The sequence below is a fragment of the Bidens hawaiensis genome, unplaced genomic scaffold (assembly GCF_021521415.1).
Source record: "Bidens hawaiensis isolate Kalapana, Puna unplaced genomic scaffold, B.hawaiensis_p1.1 tig00023933_1, whole genome shotgun sequence".
In the NCBI taxonomy this organism is placed as follows: domain Eukaryota; kingdom Viridiplantae; phylum Streptophyta; class Magnoliopsida; order Asterales; family Asteraceae; genus Bidens; species Bidens hawaiensis.
In genome coordinates this window covers 286,018-304,165 of record NW_027493765.1, presented here as the reverse complement: position 1 = coordinate 304,165, position 18,148 = coordinate 286,018, and the positions used below count along the sequence as shown (strand labels likewise).

The following is an 18,148-nucleotide window of genomic DNA, read 5'->3' as shown; positions in this document are numbered from 1 at the left end:
GTTTTACAGTTGCACATATGCCTTCTACTTATACAACTCTGCTCTATATTCATTTATATCCCTTAGCCGATGTGGGATCAAGATATCAACCAGCTATTATGTTTTCTCTTTAATCATTTCAATCATTTAGTTATATTTCCACCATAAGAGGTTTGAATCAATCGGTCTTCTAACTTTTCGCTTTCGGTTTCGTTAATTGAAAGATCATGGAAACGATCGTATGCTCTTTGGTTTCGGTGGCCTTTTGGTTGTTTTGTTTGTTCGTTCATTTTTGATTTTGATTTACTTTGTTCGGTATTGGTATTGTTCATTTGTTAGGTCTTTAACGTGCTTTCAAACTAAGCGGGTCTTAAACGTGCTTTCAGTCTTAGTTCTAATAGATGAAGTTGGGTACATAATGAACATAATATTTCATACTCAAAAGGTTGTCGCTTAGAGTACCCATTGTGGGGCAGCGCCTCTACCACCTCAAAGCCATTTTAACAAAGTTGTGTCCGCCAAACTACAACACCAACATCACTAAAGGGTGCTAGCCCTTTAACGAACATCACTAAAGGGTGCTAGCTCTTTAACGACGTCCCGCACTTTGTGTGGGGTGGGGTCCACTTCCCTCCCCCAATCACATGCAAACACTTATTTATTTATTATTTTTATTTAAGTATTAGTTAATAAGCAGCGTGATAGTTAAAGTTAAAGGATGTGTTAGTTAAAGCCCAATGTTTACGTGACAGTGAAATGGCAATTGGCAAGACGCCATGCACATTTTAGTTAAACCATTACATTTTACCGTAACATTTTATTCATTTATCAATTCCTTCCAACAAGCTAAGCTGTGTGACACCAAAGAACCAAAGACAATACTTAACTATCAAAATGTAACATCATGTGTGATTTATCTACGTATATGGTATATGCATAATATGTATCGAGTGTAAACGAGAACACACGAGTCTAGTTTTTTCAACTTCAACCATAAAGAATATTCCATCAAACTTATTGATTAATTACAAAAACATATAGCCAGAATCATAGAATATACACCAATGATGACTCTCAAAATGGTTAGAAAAAGTAATTGTGAAAATATAAGAAATAATTATTATCTATTAGCACCAATAGAATATAAATCAGGTGAAAAATAGGATACCTTATCTGCTCCTGCTATAATACTTTTGACCAATGGAATTCACCAGATGAATCAAAATTGGCAAGAACATTAGAGACCAGTAAAGAAACCAATGCTACTGGACCGACTGCCAGCTGGCAAGATGACCCGAATATGGAATGCACAAATACAGGCACCAATCCAGTATCTGAAATGAACAATAATAAGAGAACAGTTAAATTGATCTACTTGTAATCACCGCATAAAACCAGTTTGACCAAATGTTCAGCTTACAAAGTCCATATATCGGTTGTAGTCCAGCCAGCTTTGCATATGACATAGACTGATCACACAGAAACAGAAATAAGCAAAAAAAAAAAAAAAGATTATATATAAACGATTAAATATTTATATTTAGGCAAATATTGAATATATATGTTTAAGAAGAAGACTATCATCCTCACACAATTTCCCGGTGCTTAAAATAAGTATTTTTGAACAATATGACTAATTTTTTTCAAATTGGTACCAAATTTTGAAACTGGAGACAATGCTCACGATCCACCCACAGGGCTGGAAATTTAAGACACGGGCGTGCTTAATAGTGTCTTAAACAGGTCGACACGTTTAAGACATGATAAACTGTAAACAGGTTTTAACATGTTTAGACCTGATCATATCTATTCATATTTTTATAATTTTTTTAAAAAATATACATATTTAATTATTTATATTACTAAAACCCTATCCGCTTCTTCTAGTCAATGAGTCCTACAACTACTCCAGTTATTAATCGTGCTAAACAGGTCCATGTTCGTGTTTGAAGAAAATGGCACGATCATTTTCTCAGTGTCGTGTTCGTGTTTAGCACTCGTGCTGCTATTTGTGTCTTATCAGTTTAACACGTTTAGATCTATTTTGTCGGAAGTGAATCTATCAATTAAACTAAATGACTGATAAATCCTATTTGTAGTAGCAGATCTGAATGTGACAAATTCATCAACAGCTTAATCATACATATCTAAACAGATTACTTATTATACTTAACAATCATTATAACACGATAATTAAATAAACACGTGTCAAATTACTATCCAGCCAATTAAACGCATCCGGATCAATCAATCAATCACATAAAATCAATTCCACTACTAGTCAAACACTTATCAATCAACAATTAATAAAAACACTATAATACCTGCGGAACGAGTATGGTATATATATATTCACAGATGATTTTGTGTGATTTTCAATTATCTTTGCTCTATTAACTAACATGTACAAGAATGAATACATTAGCAGCCCTAGATATGATGACGAATCCTGAAAGAAAAATTACATGAGGGGAATCAAAATACGCAAAAGTAAAAGTTAGAACTGCCAATAATATTGCTAAAACAGTCAATAGGTCACAGTTACAAAATACAGACCTGGTTATCAAGATTGATTAGGAAGCTGAGCAAATGTCCCCATGTTTGGACTGCAACCGCCCACCATCATTTTCTCATAAATAACATACGCATGGCCCGGATTTCCCGACAAGCTATACCCTCTTATTAACGCGTTATATGTAAACACATTCGGCTCCAAACCCATAACTTGCAACTCCGAATACATCCTTCCCGCTTCATCAATCCACCCAACAATTCCAAGAATAAGTATCAAAACATTATACGTATACAAATTTGGAACGATCCCCCGGACCCTTATCTCCTCAAACAGGCCCAATGCGTCCTCTATTCTCCTCGCGGTCCCAAGCCCATTAATCATCAAATTATAGGAAACCACATCCGGGTCAAGGCCCGTTTCCTTCATCCGGTCAAAATAGTACATAGCATCATCCACTCTTCCGACTAAACACAAACAATCCACAAGAATTGTGTACGATTTCAAATCGGGTCGTATTCCTTCTTTCACCATCTTATTAAACAACTCACGCGCGGTTTCAACATGACCTGCTTTTCCATACCCGTTCATTAATATGTTATAAATTGCACAATTCGGTTTGCATCCGTACTCCACCATTTCATCAAAGAACTCTTTTGCTTCGTTTAACTTCCCGTTTTTTAACAGACCATCGATTAGCGGTCCACACGTGCACGGAGTCGGAACAAACCCTCCACTGATAAGATCATAGTATAAATCCATTGCTTTTTTTAAACTATTTGATTTTACAAGCCCGGTAATCAGTATGTTTTGTGTTATCGTGTTCGGTTTACAACCTCTGCAAAGCATCTCATCATACAAGTCAAACATCTCGTTGACTTTTCCCGACTTTGCAAGATCGTTTAACAGCATATTGTAAGTGAAAACATCTGGTGCACATCCCGAGTTCTTCATTTCTTTGAACAAATCCCACGCGTGTTGATTAAAATCATCTTCTAGAAGCCCGTCAATTATCAGGTAGTATGCTTCAAGCGTCGGTTGAATCCCGTAATCTTTTGTTACTTTTACTAATAACGAATGCGCGTCTAAGGGCTTCTTTTGCTTGCATAAAGTGTTAAAAAGAGGGATGAGAATCGAATCGTTAACGCAAGTTCCATTAACTATTAATCCTTCAACAAACAAGATGGAATTATGTAATGAAGCTTCACTTGTGATTCCTTCCATCAAATCTTTCCAAAATATCTTATTGGGCCGGTTTCGATTTCGGACACAAATAAACGCATCAGTCATTTTCAAAGCATCATCCACCCTCCCACTCTTAACAATGCTCGGGATTATCGTGCATAAAGTTACACAGTCGGGATTGAAACATTTTTTCATTTGATGGAAAAACCAGAACGCATCACAAACCCGATTCTCCTTCGTTAGACCAAAAATAATCGTATTGTAAGTAAACACATCAGGCCTGCAGCTGCTGTAACTCATTTCATTCAAATACCTCAAAGCCAAATCAACCCCATCATTTTTGCAGATACAATCAAGGAGCGTATTGAAAGTAATCGTGTTTGGAACGGGCCCACATGAACCCATGCTTTCGAATAACTTAATCGCTTCACGAACCCGGCCTTCTTTCCTCAAACCAGCCAATAGCGTGTTATAAGTCACAACTGTAGGTGAAAGATTCATTTCCTTCATTTTTTTAAACATATCCCATGCCTCGTCGACTCGGTCCGCCTTGTAAAGCGTGTCAATCAACGAGTTAATCACAATCACATCCGGATCGCATCCGGTTTCCATCATCTCATAAAGCAACTTCATTGCTTCATCAATTTTACCCGCCTTACTAAAACATTTCATCATCATATTATAAGTAATCGAATCGGGTGCAATCCCACTCTGTTTAAGCTCATAAAACATCTTTTTCGCCTCCCCGATTCTACCAAGCTCTGCAAGACTGTACAACGATGCATTGCACGCGACAAGGTTAGGTACAACTCCTCGAGCCTTCATCTTTTCAAATGTGTCAACAGCTTTATCCGGTTCACCTAATTTCCCATAATAATCGATAAAAAGTATGTACGTGTAAGCAGTAGGTTCGATGTTTAAAGAACCGAGACCTGCAAACAACTCTAACGCCTCGTCTAACCTATCAACTCTCAAAAGCCCGCGAATGAACGTATTATACGTCTGCAGATTCGGAGCAATCCCTTTACTTTTCATGGAGTTGAACGTAACATACGCGTCCTCAATATTCCCAACTTTGCATAACGCATCGATTAAAATGGTGAACGTCACAACATCCGCCACATAACCATCCGCCTCCATCTCAGCCCAAAACGACCGAACCGAGTCTAAATCTCCACAATCACCAAACTTATCCATTAACGTAATGTACGTCACACGATCCGGTTTATGATTGCCAGACTTCATTTTCAAAAACATTTCTTTGGCCCGATCGAGTTTTCCCGCATTGCAAAGGGCGTCGACTAAAACAGTGTACGTGACAACATCCGGCCCGCAACCTTCACAATCCATCCTTTCAAAAACTCGAAAAGCCTCATCTATTTTACCCGCTCTACCAAGCACCCTAATGCATATGGTGTAAGTGTAAACATTCGGTTTGAGTCCTAACTCTTCCATATCAATCAACAATCGCATCACATTCTGCGTGTCCCTTCGTTTCCCCAACGCAACCATAAGCGCAGAGTACGTTTTGAGACTCGGTGTAACGTCTTCCGACAGCATTCGTTTATAGACTAAAAACGCCTCTTTGCATAGCCCTGACTTTAACAGGAGGTCAATGAGACCGTTATACGAATACCCGTTTAACACGAAGCCGTGATCTTTCATTACATCGAGTGCGAATGGGGCTTGTTTAATCCCACCTTTGAGACCAAGGGCTTTGAAAATGGTTATATAAGTATCAAGATTTCTATACACAATCTGTTTCTGCATCACATTAAAGACGGCAGCCATGTCCTGGATTCGGCGATGAAGGCGCAAGAGGTCGAGCATGTAATTGCAGGATTGGGTGTTGTGGACTAGGGTTGGGAGTTGAGATGTTGAATTGAAGAAAGATAGAGCTTGAGATGGGTCGGAAATTGAGTTAAGAAACCTAGTAATTTCGTCGCTAGACATGTTTTTGTTTTTAGGGTCTACGGAAACACAAACAGCCGTCCTACGTTTCTTCTTGTTGTTGTTCCATTTGAGCCAACATTTAGAGTGGTAGTGGTTTAAGGATAACAAGGTAGTATGGGTTGTTGAAGTGTTGGTGTTAAAGGGGTGGTGGATTGTGAGTGTAATTACAGCCATAAAAGAAGAAGAAGAAGAAGAAGATGATGATGATGAACAGACTGACTAACCAGAGAGATGGAGATTGAAGATATTTATTTGCCTTGTGTCATCCCCTGGGAAGTAATAATAATAATATCTCCATTCTATTCTATTGTTTTGTTGCTGATTAACTGTCTGTCATTGTAACTTTGTTCCATGGCCGGATTAGGGCAAATCATCCTTTCTTCATCAACATATGAACAAAATGAAAATGTCAATATTTATTTATTTAGATATAAAATATATAACTTATTAACGGGGAACTTAAAATATATTCAGCTCAAAGTGGAATAATTGGGTCCCGAAAAAAGTCGGTATTCTTGCGTGGCAAGCCGAAATGGAGAAAATTCCTTCCCTCCTGTCGCTTGTAAAACGGAACGTAGTAGTTTCGACGGTTGTTTGCCCAATTTGCGGTTTAATTAAAGAATCGGCAGAGAGCATTATGGTTTCATGTCCCTTCGGCCAAGCAACATGGCAAGTGATATCCCAATGGTGTAAAGTCTCGTCTTTTTTTACTTTCGGTACTCGTGATATTTTGGAGCTGTATAAATATACTCGATTCCAAAAGCGGAAGGCTAAAGCGTTCCAAGCTATTTGCCTTACGACAATTTGGTGTCTTTGGAAGACCCGGAACGACGTCATTTTTAATGAGAAATCAGCTAAATTAGGTGTTAGTAGTGGGAAATATAAAAGCTTTGGGCCTTTTATGGGTGCAGAATAGATCGAAAATGACGAATATCACGTGGGAGAATTGGAAGTCTTTTAACTTGTAAGGAGGTGTTGTGGTGGTGTTTATTTTTGTTTCTTGGTGTGTTTTTTTTTCTTTCGGGAGGTAGAGCGTACCTGGCCCGGTTAGTATATTACTATACCGTTTTGGTGGTTTAATATGCATTTCTTTGTTTGTCGTTCAAAAAAAAATATTTAGCTCAAAGTACATTGGCATCTTTACGAATGGTTTGTGATCTCTCCGGTTTGAATGTCATGTTTCCTACCAATTCAAGGCATATCGATAAATGAAATCATGTGGATATTTTTTTATCCGATTTTCTTTATTTGTTTTGCTTTGTATTTTCATTGACGTGCTACATTCCATTTAAGATTCATTCCATTTAAGATTAGGAATAGACGTAATCGGATCCATCTTTTTGAAATCTTGGATATCGAAGTACGTGAATGGGACTTCTAACTTTGTGTCATTTGGTCAAACATCATACATCATTTGTATCGTTTAAACACAATCATCTTTACCGACCCAAGTCAATATATATAATGAAGTTAAGTGCTCTCGTATTTTTGGGGAAAAAAGTGTGGGGTTGTAAAGCCTATTGGGTTTTTGGCCCGGTTTGCAAAGAAGAAATTGGGATGGCCGACCATATTTAACCTGCGTAATTAGGGGTGGGTTCGGGAGGCCCACACAAGTGAGATCTGCAAACATAAGCACTCGGCCAGCCTATAACCCCTCCATAAATTCTTGCGCTCAGAAGGTTATGAGTGGCACGGCGACCGGCTCTCACCACTCGCTTTGTTTTCCTTACTCATTAGTTTAAGGCAAGTTTTACAGTTGCACATATGCCTTCTACTTATACAACTGTGCTCTATCTTCATTTATATCCCTTGCCCGATGTGGGATATACATATAAGATACATTATGTTTTCTCTTTTCTCACTTCATTTAGTTATATTTCCACCGTAGAGGTTTGAATCAATCGGTCTTCTAACTTTTCACTTTCAGTTTGGCAACTGGATTGAAAGATCATGGAAACGATTGTATGCTCTTTGGTTTCGGTGGGCTTTTGGTTGTTTTGTTTGTTCGTTCATTTTCGATTTTGATTTACTTTGTTCGGTATTGTTCGCTCGTAAGATCTTTAACCATGTCATGAGCTCCGACTCTAATTCCTCTAAACTCCACAAACTAAACGTGTTTTCGGTCTTGGTTCTAACCGGTGAAGTTGGGTACATAATGAACATAATATTTTCAAAAGGTTGTCATTTAAAGTACCTATTGTAGGATAGCGGCGACAAGGAAGGCTACCCCTGGGTAAAAGTACTAATCCGTCTATCTACTTACTACCTAACTAACTAACTAAAAGAATGGTATTTACTAAGAGAAGTAGTACGAGGAGCTAGATTGTCGTTGTCTTCTTTTTGGCAGTGGGATAGGGAAACTTTGAGGACTTACCACCTCACAACCATTTTAACAAAGTTGTGTCCGCCAAACCACAACACCGACATCACCAAAGGGCGCTAGCCCTTTAATATCGTCCCACACTTCGGATGGGGTGGGGTCCACTTCTCTCCACTAATCACATGCAAGCACATACACGTTTATTAATTAATTGATTTTTAAGTGTTAGTTAAACGACAACGAGATAGTTAAAGGGTGGATTAGTTAAAGCTCATTGTTTTCATGACAATTGCATGGCAAGACGTTGTTATGCACTTTTTAGTTAAACCATTACATTTTAATTCACCGTAACATTTTAACCATTTGTAATTCCAACTCATTGTCAGTCTCAATTCCTTCCAACTATCTAAGCCGTGTATCACCAAAGAACCAAAAACAATACTTCAATCTCAAAAGGCATATATCATATGCGTAATTAACGTATGGCTGTGCTGTGTTAGTTAACTATCAAAATGTACATTGTTTGTGATTTATCTGCATATACTGTATATGCATCATATATGTCGAGCGTAAACGAGAATACATAAGTCTAGTTTTTTCAACTTCAACCATACATGATATTTCATCAAATTTATTTGATTAATTACAAAAACATATAGCCAGAATCATAGAATATACACCGATGGTGACTCTCAAAATGGTGGGACCAACAGAACTTTAAACATAACTTACAGAAACTAACAACCCTATAAAGAATCATCAACACCTTGATTGAATCACAAGAATATGGTAAAACATCAATGCAAATGAATCTTTACTGAGACTTCCTTGGTAACAAGGGTTCAAGATGCGAGTTGGAATCTTTAGATACTCTAGGATCTCCTTCACCCGACTCCAGTTTAGATGCAGATAGATCCTCGTTTCTTTGTGTTCCTAATCTTTCTAGAAACCTTGAGGGAGATGAGTCTGGTATTTTTGGTGGGTCGTTTGAATTAGGAACGTGTTGGAGGCAAACTTGAACCGCATCATGGACTCTTACGAAACACCATTCTTTACCAATTTGGTCAATGAATCCGGATTTTGCAAGTGTTAATAGTACTTCTTTGTTTGGATTGGAAATAGCTATCTGCATATTATAAAATCACAAAATTAGATTTTAAAAAAAAAGAAGTAAACCGATCCATCTAAGCAATGAAATTGATATGTAGCTAATCCAAGAGTTGGCAAAGTCATATTTGGACCAACTAGATCAGGGGTTGTCAAAAAGCTCGCGGCTTGCTCGAAAAAAGCTAGCTCATATAAAGTAAAGCCCAAATTTATTTATATATGTATATAAGTTAACGTCGTATAGCATTTTTTAATAAAAAAAAAATAAAAATTATTGAAAATTCTCTTGATTTAAAAAAATCTCGTTTCGCTCGTTTAAAAGTAAATCCCAAATTTAATATATATCAACTAAAACCCAAATGTTAACATATATTTGTAGCTTATAAATTTTGCATCATATGTACGTAAAAGATACCAAGCTTAAAAAACAAACCATTCGGCTCAACAAGCCACGTGCTGGCTCAAGCTTCTAACGAGCCAGCCTCAAGCTCAACATTTCAGCTTGTTGAGATAAGCGAGCTGGCTTGGCTTGGCTCGGCTTGTAAACAAGCGAAGCCCAACCCCACAGCTCGTTTACAACCCCAAACTGGATAGAGGCAGGTGGACTAGAAAAGGGCCCAACTTCAAACGAGCATCGCTTTTGCTCTGTTCGGAGTCATATGATCCCATAAGTAATGGACGAAAATGCCTCTAACATCCCAAATTCTTCATTTGGAACTCCAATTTCAATTTAACGTTTTTTCCCAATTTTAGCAACTTTGATTGTAATTTTACAACTTCCAAAATTCTAAAAAAAATTGTTTACCTGGATGTCTCTTGAGGTGTATTCTTGATACAGTTCTTTTAGTGTTTGAACTGCACTGGAGTCAACATAAGTAACAGCTGAAAAAGGCATTAATATAAACGTATAAATATATAATTAATAAATCATTTTGCTAACTATTAACTGAAAAATAAACTTACGGGCCATCTCCAAGATTACAAAATATATTCTCTCAACTTCTGGACCGCGTTTGCTAGACTGATCAACCACAATTTCATACTCCCGAAGCCTGGTATTTCACAAAAAATATTTAAAAGTCTTTTTAGCACAAAAAAATAATAATCACAATCAAGCTGAATTATAATTCTCACCTGTCTTTAATATAACTTGTATTGGCAAAATATATAGGTGAATCAATTCTAACAATCACAATACCATTGTATGTGTATGCTTCTGGATATTGTTGGATGTTCCTGTAAACGGTGGTCCCCGGAAGTCGTCCCAACACGGCTGCAATAATACAAATTTATAATCATTAATCAATAGGAAAAATATTTTCTTAGAAATAAATATGTAACTGATAGCCTTACCAATATGCGGGTTTGCTGATTCATGGATCACAAAAGCCAGAGAAAAACCAACCTGCATATATTAAAACACCAAACAGTCGATTGGATTAGGTAACTTTTAGAATTTGTATGTGTGTGCGCGTATAGGTTGGGAGTAGCTTACCCCAACAAGGACACCGATTTCAATACCGAGGAACAAAGTGGTTGCACCAGTAACTGCCCAAAGAAAGAAATCTTTCTTGTCAACTTTCCATAGAAATATAGCCTCATCATAATCCACCTTTACAAACACATAATAAAAATTAGGATTATTTGAGTAAACAAATTGGAATACATATTCAAATAAAAAAGAAGACCATAAGGCAAAACAGAAATCAGATTATAATAAGAATACTAACCAATCCAATGACAGCAGAAATGACAATAGCAGCAAGAGCACACTGCAGAGATTAAGAAAATACTTAAAAAGAGAATAATAATAATAATAATAATAATAATAATAATAATAATAATAATTTGATAATGATGTCATAGTTAAGGAATATACCTGAGGTATAACTTCAAATAATGGTGTCATAAATTGTAGAGCACAAGCCATTATAACGCCCATGATGATTCCAGATAAACCAGTTTTCGCCCCACTTTCATGATTAACTGCTGACCTTGAGAAGGAACCTATAACAAATAAAAAGCGTAACGTGTATTTTAATTATTATCAGATTTGTCTACACATAATAATACCCTTGCACTGATCTCACCTGTTGACGGGTATGCGGAAAACATGGATCCACATATATTAGCCACACCAAGGCCAAATAACTGTTACAAAATAACAATATATTTTGTCACTTTGTTTATAAAAATTTAAGATATTACGATAATATAAACTTATGGTTGTTTATTTGGTTATAAATCACACCTCTTGGTTTGAGTCCAGTTCATATCCATTCTTTGCTGCCAGAGCTTTAGCAATCCCCACAGATTCCTACAGTACAGCTTAATCATTACATGGGTAAAATAATAAATTAACTATTACTAATGATTATATTTAATTACACAGTAATCTTATTTACCAGTATAGCCACACCAGTAATGAGGAATGCGGTCGGGATTAACGACCTGACATAACTAAAGTCTTTAGGGATGGAAAATGGTGGAAGCCCTTGAGGTATATCTCCCACCTGAAATATTTTATAATAATATTTTATGATAGTGTGTTAGAAATAAGAATACAGAAGGTACAGAAAGTAAATAGCTTTCTCAGAAGAATAAAATATTCATGAGCATATACTGAAGTTAGCTTGTGTTTGTCAGGAATGTAACAAACACTTGCATTAATTTCGCAAAATTCATTTTCTTTCCAGCTGAACAAGTAACCAGTATACCAATCTGAACCCAGCAAATTAAAAATAAAAACACAACTATCCCATATTCAGGTTCTTGTTTAATTATCAACAGATTAACGGATGCATCATATCTATAAAAACAGTCATCAAATAATTTTAGAAGTTCAATTTATTTCATAAAGCTCATCTCTCATTATTCTCACCAAAGTAATGGAAGAGGGATGAAATATTTTCACAAAAGCTGTACCCACAACAACAGCAGTGAGAGGGCCCCCTGCTCGCAGGAACCGCAAATTCTTCCTTGTTTTCCCCTGTAAACATAACCATCAAACTTAATAAAAAAATTCAAGCACAATAGGTAAGAAAATATTAAACTGAAAAAAACATATACCAAATGCTTCATAACTAAAATAATTGATAGGATAAAAGACCCCATCAAGAAAGGTGCCCATAAGAACTACAAGCAATGAAATTTTGTCAATGGTTAGAAATAGTAATTGTGAAAATATAAGAAATAATTATTATCTATTAGCACCAATAGAATATAAATCAGGTGAAAAATAGGATACCTTATCTGCTCCTGCTATAATACTTTTGACCAATGGAATTATTTTGCTACTTCGGTCCACGTCATATCCCAGAAAATACTTTGCTTGTGATAAAGCAATTGTAAAAGCTGAAGCAGTTGTAAAGCCAGAAATTACAGAATGGCTAATAAACCGAATGATCCATCCAAGCCTATAAGCATTAAGAGAAAATTCATAACTAATTAAACCGTTCAATAATTGATGCTAATTAGAGAACATTAATTTTACCATTTTGAAGTTGTTATAACTTATAATAATAAAAAGGAAGATGAAGAACAAATACCTTAAAAGCCCCATTGTGCATTCTAGAATCCCGACCATGAGTGACAACAATATCGCGAGTTCTGTATACAATTCACCAGATGAATCAAAATTGCCAAGAACATTGGAGACCAGTAAAGAAACCAATGCTACTGGACCGACTGCCAGTTGGCGAGATGACCCGAATATGGAATACACAAATACAGGCACTAATCCAGTATCTGAAAAGCACGATAATAAACAGTTAAATTGATTTTCTTGTGATCACAGCATAAAACTAGATTCTAAAATGTAAGAACCAAATGTTCAGCTTACAAAGTCCATATATAGGTTGTAGTCCAGCCAGCTTTGCATATGACATAGACTGATCACACAAAAACAGAAATAAGGAAAAAAAAAGGGGGATTATATATAAATGATTACACATTTATATTCAGGCAAATAACGAAATTATATTTAAGAACAAGACTATCAACCTCACAAAATTAAGCGCACAAAAACAATTTCCTGGTGCTTAAAACAACTATTTTTGAACAATATGACTGTAACCTTTTCAAATTGGTACCACATTTTGAAAATGGAATCAAAACTCACCATCCACCCATAGGGCTGGAAATTTAAGACACGGACGTGTTACCACACCACAACACAGAGTTGAACAGTTTTGGGTGTGAGCTTAACAGGTTTCATGTCTAACCTGTTTAGACCTGATCATACCTATTTATATTTTAACTTTTATTTAAATATCATCATAAAAAATATACATATTTAATTACTAAAACCATAGCCGCTTCTTTTAGTCAATTAGTCCTACAACTACTTCCTTCCTTCACACCTCTACGATTCTACCACTATCAGTCGTCCAATACTCCAGTTGCCACTCCAGTTATTAATCGTGCTAAACAGGCCGCGTCATGTAACACGTTTATATGCAGGTCTTGTTTAGCACTTGTGTTAATCATGTCGTGTCGTGTGTGGCCAATTTAACATGTTTATATCTGAATCTATCAGTTACACTAAATGATAAATCCTAAATTTAGTAGCAGATCAGATCTGAATGTGACAAACTTCATCAACAGATTATTATTATTATTATTACTTGCATTATAACACGATAATTAATTAAACACGTGTCAAATTACTTACTATCCAGCCAATTAAATGCATCCGGATCAATTCAATCAATCAAATAAAATCAATTCCATTACTAGTCAAACACTTATCAATCAACAATCAATAAACACCTGTGGAACGAGCATAACTCCGACGGTGACGCCGGATATGACGTCAGGCTGCAGATTCTGGCGCCAATTGTACGTCCGAATCCACCTGGAGCACGGAAGGAACAAATCGATCCAGTCTGCGGTCTTCATCCGCTTCACTTTCGACTTCCATCTCGAAAACGACGCGGCGGAGGATGATGATGATGATGACGGCGTGGAGTCGGCGACGGCGTAGGGGTGTTGGAGAGGTATGACTTTGACCGGACGAGTTCGTGGCATGGCGGACGCCGATGATGAGACGGACACGAGGTCAGAGAGACTAGAGGAGGCGTAGGTTATCTCCATGTCTGGTGTGCGTTTGAATATTATTATTATGAGGGAAGAAGCCTACGCCGATAACCACCAATTGAAAGTCTATTTTGGTGTTTGTAAAGTTCATTACGTCAACGATTTGTAGGTCCAATAATCATACTTTTCATTTCTATTAACAAACTATATTTACAAATTTGTTTAAATAATAATCAAATATTACCATTTATAGAAATATAATTAGATAAAGCCGACCCGAAATTTTTTATAAAAAATTATTTATATCTTTTGAAAAACAAATGTGTTCTTAATGTTTAAACTCAATTACTTAACTAATTTAATATCCAATTTTTTTTTTCACCTTTGGTCCAAAAAAATTTCATGATTCTCGGAGACGGCCCAAGTTTAATTCCTACCCCATAGCATTTAGTGTAGGCGGCACCAATATGATAATGAAAGACTGGACGAGTAGGTAGCGTTCACGGTTTTATCTCACAGCAATGTCATGCCTTCGGTCGAGTGTTCAAAGGTGTTGGTCTTAGATGATAGTTTCCCCCTGATGGAAAAGCTAGTGTATCATAATGTGGTGAATTTAGCCAATAACTATTTGGAAGATTCGTTGGTAGTTCAAACAAAAACAGTTGACCCAAACGAAGTTTGGCTTGTTTGCAAATCGAATTAAGCTAATTGACTTGTTTATAAGCGTCTAGTAGTTTGGATATCCGGATGTAAAACTTCTATAGACTTAATAATCGAAATTCATATGCAATCTATCTAAATTACTTGATTTTATAAGAAAATAACATAAATGGATTTCAAAATAACGCATTGAAAGTTGGTGGTTTTGTAAAGTGCTTGTGTATTTAATGAAAGATTTTTGTAATTAATTGGATTTAATATTGTAATTAAATGTTGTGTATAGTTTAAAATGCAATGTATTTGGTCAAATATACGTGCAAGATTTACTGTATGTTTATCAAGTTATCAACCAAGTTGAATATCAGATATTTGTTTAGTTAAAAGTCACATTAAAATAGAAAGCCTGTCAGCAGGAGATGTATGTCGTGCTAAGATATAAATTTTAATGATGCATGATGTACCTGGACTCCATTCTTCACCAAGTTCATTCCATCTATGGTGTCCTACTTCTGTTTTATAATAAAATCAAATAGTTTTCTGAAACAGTAAACACTACAAAGAAAACATATTTTAAATTGTTAAAATTTATACGATATGTTTTAAGAAATTTTCAGTTTTGTTTTTTTCCCCCTATTTTTTTTTGTTATTTACTAACATGTGATTGGAATGAAAAAACCACTTTAAAGTAAACCCAATTTGCATGGAGAAAAAAAAACTAAGCTAATCAAATGAACTAAAGAAACTGACTTAGATGATATAATCCAAAAACTGATTGATTGTCCAACACTGAATGGAAAATTTTTATTGATTTGTGCCATTGACGACGCAAGAATTGAAAACAACGAACTAAACGAATGTTTGAGAAGAACGAATTTAAACAATGCTAGAAGCTTTGTTCCTTTCCTAATTGAAACCAAGGAATTGAACGAACGAACAACAAATCAAACGATTCTTGAAACCTTTCATTCCAAATCGTTGCTGACATGCACACAAAATAAGTTAATTGAACGAGCAATTGAAAACTTTTGTTATATGTGCCATTGGGAAAGGCATTAAAGAATTTTAGTTATGAATGTGCTCTCTTAGGCTCTATGAAAATTGATGCATGCTCATCTCGTTCCAAGCCGTGCACTCCTATATATAAAATAAATAAATAAATAAATAAATAAAAGATCTGGGCAAGTAGCCTAATACAACTATAACATCTTTTGATAAATGTCTAGTTACTATGTTGACCTAACCATTAATTGTATTGTTATTATAAGTTGATTTTGTACAATTTTGTTGGGATTCTTCTGTTATTATTAGTCTGATGAGTACTTCGGATTTTAGAGATCACGTCTACCCATGTAACGAAAACAAACCGCTAGAGTAGTTTATATGTGATTTACTTGAAAAGTCGTCCCTGTGTGAATATTTTGATTTTGGTGTCAAGTGCACTACTAATTGGCACTAGAAATTCATGGATATATAGTGTGGATGCCCAACACGCAAGAAATTGTACCAAACATGCAATTTGTGAAGCTTAGAAAAACCAGATCTATTGATTAGAACTTTTTGGGTGTGTTTGATTTTGGGTATGTAAGATATCAAAAAAAAAATTTAAAAGTTGAATGTGTGAGTTTTTGGTGCATTTTGATCTACATTGGAATTTTATTTAAAATTGTGGTGTATGGAAGTTGATTAAAATCGACATTAGAAAATTTTTGGATGGGAATGCAGATTACTTTCAAAAATCATGAATGGCAAAATGGTGATTTTGGACAATGTGAATGACACTCTGAAAATTAATTAGACATGATAAATGGATGTTTAAACATGACAAATGAATGTTTAATAGTTGCTTAAGAAAGAGTTGGCCATGCAATAGCCGTGCTATAAAGGCTAACCAACAAAATACTAATTGGCTTGTGTTCTAGCGCTAGTGGTATTAAGATTCTACTTCTCAAATGATTGAGCGCTAGCGTTCTTCGATCTAAATCCTAACAATCGAATCCACTTATTTTGACACCGGGAATTTTATTTTTATATACTTGTTGTTTAAAGGAAAATTATAAAAGATCAATCGGGCCATTGGCTTGTTATTTTATTCAACTTGGAATCCATTTCAAGTTGCTCAAAGTGTGACAACATAGAGAAAACACTCTTAAATGTCATTTTACACAACCCAAAGTCCCAAACCACTATGGATGTCGAGCACCGCCTCTTACTCCAACACCCATCCCCCAATCATCACCGCTGCCATCTTTGCTAACCTACTTCAGAATAAATACTCCATAAATCAACTAAACGTTCAAGATAGAGTTGAGGCTCCTTACCACCCCACATCCACACCATGTCCCTTGGTAAAACACAACTATCTTTGTACACCACAATAGATATTAACATGCTTATTTAATATAATTTATAATTATATAACAAATACTGAGGCAGCTTTATAAAATAGTAACTAAGTTTCAAAGTTGTTCCAATCAGATCACTCAACTTTAAAAAGTGTTCCAATTAAGTCATTCAACTTTCATATTTTATTAAATTAAAGGTTTTAACATGTTTTTTTAGCCTTTTTTATTTTTTGTTTCACATAGAAAATCTTTTTATCTTTTTTTTTTTTGAAGTTGACGTCGAGCGGCAACGCAAATTTACTTTTTATTTTTAAATTTTAATATAATTAACGTTTTTTGAATTTTTTTAAATTTAACTACATATATTGCAAATTCTGGTGGGATATACTGAGTACGACGATGATGATGATATTGCAAATTCTGGCCCCCACATCTTATTCTCCATTTCTTTCTTGACGCACAAAAAAATCGGTGAGACTCGATTTAAAGATTTAGTGACCCAATTTGGAAAAAATATACATGAATGACCTAATTGGAACACTTTTGAAAGTTGGTTACTATTTTATAAGATATTCCTTAAATAACTATTATGACATAAACAAAATAACATACACATACATTTAGGTAAATAATTATATATGTATAAAAGTTACTTTATATATGTATAAAAAGTTAAGTAAACGACCACAAATCATATAAACCCCTAATCAAAATCAAAACTATAAAACACTTAGGTGACATTTGGTATACAAGAATGACAGCAGGAATGAAATAAGTCATTATGACGAAATGAAAAAAAGAGGTTTTTGGATAGTCAATGAAATGAAATCAACAACTACACAAGAATCTCATTTCATCAAATTCATTCATTCTCACCTTTTTTTTCATCCTCTTCCAACCAAACACACCCTTAAAACAGCAAAAATGTTTATAAAGCAAGATTTTACTTGGCTACATATAAACCACATGCCATATGTTACTGTACTCGTGCTCTAAAGATGTTATACTTTAGACCAGGTAAATTCAAAAGTAGAAAAACAAAATGGTCACCAT

The 18,148-nt window shown here is 35.3% G+C and overlaps 2 protein-coding genes and 1 non-coding gene across 3 annotated transcripts; all 3 read right to left on the bottom strand.

The window, feature by feature from the left end:
- Positions 1 to 2,542: 2,542 nt before the first annotated feature.
- On the bottom strand, positions 2,543 to 5,629 carry LOC143568326 (uncharacterized). The gene has a single exon (XM_077054507.1). It carries the CDS (start codon positions 5,627 to 5,629, stop codon positions 2,543 to 2,545), a length of 3,087 nt encoding a protein of 1,028 aa, XP_076910622.1.
- Positions 5,630 to 7,221: 1,592 nt separating this feature from the next.
- LOC143568348 (U12 minor spliceosomal RNA) lies at positions 7,222 to 7,376 on the bottom strand. Its single transcript, XR_013141565.1, has one exon. It is a non-coding gene; the product is annotated as a U12 minor spliceosomal RNA (small nuclear RNA).
- Positions 7,377 to 8,592: 1,216 nt separating this feature from the next.
- Positions 8,593 to 14,150, bottom strand: LOC143568338 (sulfate transporter 4.1, chloroplastic-like). Its single transcript, XM_077054515.1, has 17 exons — positions 13,827 to 14,150; positions 12,898 to 12,946; positions 12,605 to 12,803; positions 12,304 to 12,472; positions 12,126 to 12,191; positions 11,938 to 12,045; positions 11,462 to 11,569; positions 11,308 to 11,373; positions 11,147 to 11,207; positions 10,936 to 11,063; positions 10,787 to 10,828; positions 10,552 to 10,668; positions 10,410 to 10,461; positions 10,191 to 10,329; positions 10,020 to 10,108; positions 9,862 to 9,938; positions 8,593 to 9,075 (listed from the first exon to the last, which is right to left on the bottom strand). Exons 1-17 carry the CDS (start codon positions 14,148 to 14,150, stop codon positions 8,764 to 8,766), a joined length of 2,106 nt encoding a protein of 701 aa, XP_076910630.1. The 3' UTR covers positions 8,593 to 8,763.
- Positions 14,151 to 18,148: the final 3,998 nt, after the last annotated feature.